The 5,662-nt window shown below is 35.4% G+C and overlaps 1 protein-coding gene across 1 annotated transcript in view; it reads left to right on the forward strand.

Annotated features, from left to right (window-relative positions):
- Positions 1,291-5,662, forward strand: part of LOC105158550 (serine hydroxymethyltransferase, mitochondrial) — a 5,068-nt gene continuing 696 nt past the window's right edge. Inside the window, exons 1-14 of the mRNA XM_011075333.2 lie at positions 1,291-1,683; positions 1,774-1,824; positions 1,935-2,021; positions 2,228-2,349; positions 2,509-2,585; positions 2,797-2,921; positions 3,298-3,390; positions 3,909-4,001; positions 4,114-4,311; positions 4,423-4,527; positions 4,718-4,783; positions 4,932-5,009; positions 5,095-5,206; positions 5,295-5,405. Coding sequence (XP_011073635.1) covers positions 1,594-1,683; positions 1,774-1,824; positions 1,935-2,021; positions 2,228-2,349; positions 2,509-2,585; positions 2,797-2,921; positions 3,298-3,390; positions 3,909-4,001; positions 4,114-4,311; positions 4,423-4,527; positions 4,718-4,783; positions 4,932-5,009; positions 5,095-5,206; positions 5,295-5,405 — 1,408 coding nt within the window. The 5' untranslated portion in view covers positions 1,291-1,593. The remainder of the gene's footprint in view (positions 1,684-1,773; positions 1,825-1,934; positions 2,022-2,227; positions 2,350-2,508; positions 2,586-2,796; positions 2,922-3,297; positions 3,391-3,908; positions 4,002-4,113; positions 4,312-4,422; positions 4,528-4,717; positions 4,784-4,931; positions 5,010-5,094; positions 5,207-5,294; positions 5,406-5,662) is intronic.

Consider the following 5,662-nt stretch of genomic DNA (forward strand, 5'->3'; position numbering starts at 1 on the left):
TTATTTTATGTAAATTCTATCATTTGTAACTGAAAGGGAGATTTCGGACAGTAACAAAACTGAATTCAACATTTAAGCTGATCTATTCCATTTTATTTTTCTACTTGTGATTGTAAATTGTAAATCTTACATAGTACACACACACACAAAATACAAAATATTAATAACTTGGTATAATTCTACCATCCTCTCAAGAGATTTTGTGTCATTATATGTATATATCTGTAGACCCCGAATGTTTATTTTCACCTAATGTATAGATTCTTTCGTTAGTCAAAATTTACAAAATTCATTGATATTAACAAAATTAATTGAATGAAAATCCATAATTACCTCCGATTAATTTATTATTGACTTATTGCAGATCAAACAAATATTTTTCTAACCAAACTATTCTTGATAATATACCTCCTGACATGTATTAGTATGTAAAGATGTAATAAGATGAAGACATACCCTTAATAAGGGTAGAAATATATCTTCTCACATGCATTAGCATATTTGGTAAACAAAAAAATTGTTTAACCTACAATAAGTTATAAGTCAATCGAGGGTAATTATAGATTTTTATTTAATTTTTTTTGTTAATAGTAACAAATTCGGTGAATTTTGACTAACAAATGGATTTATTTATTAGATTAAAGAACAAACATAAGGGGTACTAAATATAAATTCTTAAACCACAAAAAAATCTGTGTATTACACCAAATCTCATAGGAGTACGGCATAATTATCCTTTATAACTTTTAGTCTCATTTTATATATATATATATATATATCTTTCATCCAACAACCCATTATGTCCATCAAATAATATTTAAAATCCTTCATTAACCTGAAGAATGGGGTGAGTTTTGGAATTTAGTTACAATCTATGAAAAATTATAAAATTGTGAGTCTAAACTGCATAATCACTTTTTTCAAATCAATTATTTCAAAATTAATTATTCATATATGATTTCTTGGTGATTTATTTTTTAATTTGAATTTTATTGAGTTAGCTATAATCTTACAATGTGATCTACATTTATTAAACAAAAAAAGAATAATATTTTTGCTTTACTTTTTCTTAAATTATGGCACCAATATAGGTAGTTTCATTTATAAAATTAAAAATTCAAATATTATAATTTTTTTTATTAAAATCAATTATCTGATAATCAATTATGCAATTATAGGATCAAACTCAACTGGATCTCATGTCCAGAATGGAACTCAATTAATGCTTTGAGTTTGAGATAGTATTATTAAGACCTCCTCAAAATTATCAAGTGAAACTTGCAGTTGTTGAGTGAGGTTACAAATCTAGGCATCTTCCCTCCGGTTTTAGAACCAATCAGCCCAATCGTAACCGTAGGCCAACGGCCAGTCAGTCTCTCTAGCAATTCCGAACAAGATAAAGTCACAGAAGGAACAAAAAACATTTTGGTAATCCGAAAAACAAGAACCAGAAATATTGTCGAATTTTCTGCCACCACCCAAAATCTCATCCCCCCAAAAAACCCATACCCAAAACAAGAGACCCACAGCGCACTTGTGTCTCTGCGCATGTCTTTTGCCTACGTTTAGAGCGGAGAAAAGGGGAGAGCAAAAATGGCGTTGGCAATGGCTGTCAGGAGGCTTTCCTCCTCCATTGACAAACCCGTCAAGCGTTTCAGCAATGGCGGCTCTCTCTACTACATGGTCTGCTCACCTTACTGTTTTTACTTTCTCTTTCACTTGGCGGGCCCGTTCTGTTCAAGTGTTTATGCAGTTTAATTTGGTCATTTGCAGTCATCTTTGCCTAATGAAGCAGTGTACGAGAAGGAAAAGACCGGCGTAACGGTATGGGATTTGGATTGTTTGATGCGTAGTTCTATGTTAGTTGGTTTCTTTCTTGTATGTGCGTTGGGTTTGTTCTTCGGGATTTTGAAATACTAGTGTTGGAATTGCAGTGGCCGAAGCAGCTGAATGCTCCATTGGAGGTCGTTGATCCTGAAATTGCTGACATTATTGAGCATGAAAAGGCCAGGCAATGGAAGGTAACCTTTGCTTTTCTCTTGTTTTCTGCTCTCTTCTATCGCGATTGTTTTCTTGATAGTGATATCATGTTCAAACACATGGTGTTTAAGTTTCACTGTAATCGATCGTTTCCTCGGATTAATCACTTTTGTAATTTGAGTATCTGTATGGTTGTGTTCTTGTACAAAATCCTTTCGAAGTAAAGCAATTCTTGGATATGTTATAGGGACTTGAACTCATCCCTTCGGAGAATTTCACATCTGTCTCTGTGATGCAAGCAGTTGGTTCAGTTATGACTAACAAGTACAGTGAAGGCTACCCTGGTGCTAGATACTATGGAGGAAATGAGTATGTTATGAACTTCAAAGTTTTCTCGTTTTCTTCTTAATATATGATTTGTTGTGATTTATTGTAAAACGTTATATTTTCCCATGTAAGATAGCATATAAGTGTTGTTCTTGGACTCTCTTGATTTGCCTTCTTCTCAGCAAGTTCTCTTGAATTCAGGTATATTGACATGGCCGAAACATTATGCCAAAAGCGAGCTTTGGAAGCATTCAGGTTGGATCCTGCAAAATGGGGAGGTAATTTTCACAAAATTGACGTACAGGATGCACATATAGATTTTTGGTCAAATATGCCTTATAGTTGCCTAGATGCCTTTCATGACTGGGAAGATAATTTAAGCAGCAAACTGCTTGCTTTTTAAGAACTTGGAAGGAAGGGCCTTGACATTTTCAGTTGTAAGAACCATGATAGTTAACGTTGAATCTTGTTGGCTGCTTTTTAATGCAGTGAATGTACAGCCTTTATCAGGATCTCCAGCAAACTTTCATGTTTACACGGCTTTACTTAAACCACATGACAGAATCATGGCACTTGATCTTCCTCATGGAGGGCATCTTTCTCATGGTTATCAGGTACCCACAAGCTACAAGTTTCAGCACATGTCAAAAAATCCTACATCCTCTTATCGACCCTGCGTATACAATGTTTCTACTTACCAAACCATTTTTTACTCTTTGAAAGAATTTCCAGCCAAAATGATCTTATTTAAAGTTTTTCAATTTCTTCTTCTGAGTTTGACTCTACCATTACTATAGTGATAAATGTGCAAAACTCTCCTATTCCGAGGGGATCTCTATGCAGGCAGTATCAGGCTTAAAGATTATTCTGCAGCCTGAATATGAAATTAGTTAATCCATAACAAATTTTGAAGATTTCTTGTCCTTAACATCAATTCCTCCAAATTATAGCATTTTGAGAATAATTTTATGTTTTCTTCAATTTGTACAGACCGACACAAAGAAGATATCCGCAGTCTCTATATTCTTTGAGACCATGCCATACAGATTGAATGAAAGCACTGGCTATATTGATTACGATCAGGTAGCTTCCCCTTCTCTTTATGATCATGTTTTCTCCCTGTTGATCATTTTCTTTGATGTCAACTGCTACATATGCATGGATTTTCAGATTCTATCTTAGATAGTGTTCTTGGAATTTCAAGGCATATGCAAGTCATAAGAAATAAGATTTTTGAATTTATGATGTCCATTCTATCTATTAGATTAAGCTTTCAAACGGGGTGATCATATTGTGGTATTTAGAGTTAGGCTAAGAACAAGTCTTGTTGGCTCAAATCTCTACAGTACCAATTTCTGGAGAAGTGTTTCACGTTTTCTTCACAGAAAGAGTATCAGATGTGGGCGTGTTAGCAATATTAAATATTTAATGTCTCACCTCCCTAATAGTTTAAGCTTTTACATCATGTGATCATTCTATATTCTTTTGTAAAAATAAATTCTGATTCAATTGAACTTTTAGAATTGAATTATCAGTAGTTTTTATGTAATGGAGCAGTGCACAATATATTAAAGCACTGCTGAATTGATTTCTTGATGCAGCTGGAAAAGAGTGCTGTACTCTTCAGGCCAAAACTAATCGTTGCTGGTGCTAGTGCTTATGCACGTCTCTATGATTACTCACGTATTCGGAAGGTAATTCCCATTGGTTTTGCATAGAACATCTGTTGCTTGCACATCTTATAAGCCGCTCGGCGTGACTCTAATTGTTAAGAAGAATAACCTTGTGTCTTCACATCTTTGACAGGTCTGTGACAAGCAGAAAGCCATATTGTTGGCAGATATGGCACACATTAGTGGATTAGTCGCAGCTGGAGTCATCCCATCACCATTCGACTACGCGGATGTGGTGACAACCACCACCCACAAATCACTCCGTGGACCCCGTGGTGCCATGATATTTTTCAGGAAGGGTGTCAAAGAGATCAACAAGCAAGGCAAAGAGGTTAGTTCATAGTTGTTTTTTCGAGTGGTCTCAAGTACCATTATGCTTACTTGCGAGCTGATGTTGAGTTCATTTCTGTATCTGAAGTTTTAACTCTTGTATCTGTTGAAGGTTTTGTACGACTATGAAGATAAAATCAATCAAGCTGTCTTTCCTGGGCTCCAAGGTGGTCCTCACAATCACACAATTACCGGTTTGGCAGTTGCTCTTAAACAGGTTTGACACTCTAAATACTATATTTGTTGGGAACGACATATATTCTATAAATGAAGCTGAGTGACCTTTAACAGCCTAACAGTCAACAAAAATATTTGTTTCAGGGCATACTATTTTCATTCCATATTGTTTATTGACTTAATAACGATCTCAAAGCATACAGTCAATACATACTGTTTTCTGATTGCAGGCAACCACACCAGAATACAAGGCTTACCAAGAACAAGTCCTGAGCAACTGCTCGAAGTTTGCCCAGGTATAAATAAAGGACATTTAAAAACTGAAACAGTAGTAAAATCTGAAAATCTCAGCTTGAAAAGTCGGATGTTTAACTTTCTCAGTGCACTCCAATCTTGGTTAATATGCAATCGAGTATCAAATATCAAAACATTTTATTTTGGCAGACATTGGCTGAAAAGGGATATGAACTAGTTTCTGGTGGAACCGACAACCACTTGGTCCTAGTCAATTTGAAAAACAAGGTAAAGCGTAAGAACTCCATTACCCTCATCACAAATAATTTATACATTGGAAGAATTTCATTACGTTTGAGTTTTCCTGTTGAAGGGTATTGACGGTTCGAGGGTAGAGAAGGTGTTGGAATCTGTCCACATTGCAGCCAACAAGAATACCGTTCCTGGAGACGTATCTGCCATGGTTCCTGGTGGCATCAGGATGGGTAAGAGTCTCTCTTCTCTCTTAATCGAGTTTTAATTATGGAACTGCAACTTTTCTGATGTAATGTTTTCGGTCTTTTATCTATTCAGGAACCCCTGCTCTTACGTCTAGGGGATTTGTAGAGGAGGATTTCGTCAAAGTTGCTGAATTCTTTGATGCTGCTGTGAAGTTGGCTGTAAAAATCAAGGCTGATACCAAAGGTTCTTTACTCCATCTTAGCTCCATAAATTTAAGAGAGAACTACACGGACCCTTCCTAAGTTTGAATATTGGAAATTACACTGACAACCTCTGCAGTCTATAATAAAACAAACAGCACGAGGTGGATTGTAATTTTCAAAATCAATGATTCTTCTGTAGTTTGCCTGAACATCATTAAAATTTGAGCAAAATACAGAAGAACTCTTGTTTTTGAAAATTACATTGACAACCTCTGCAGTCTGAATATAACACATGAT

This window comes from Sesamum indicum, linkage group LG3 (assembly GCF_000512975.1).
Source record: "Sesamum indicum cultivar Zhongzhi No. 13 linkage group LG3, S_indicum_v1.0, whole genome shotgun sequence".
In the NCBI taxonomy this organism is placed as follows: Eukaryota; Viridiplantae; Streptophyta; class Magnoliopsida; order Lamiales; family Pedaliaceae; genus Sesamum; species Sesamum indicum.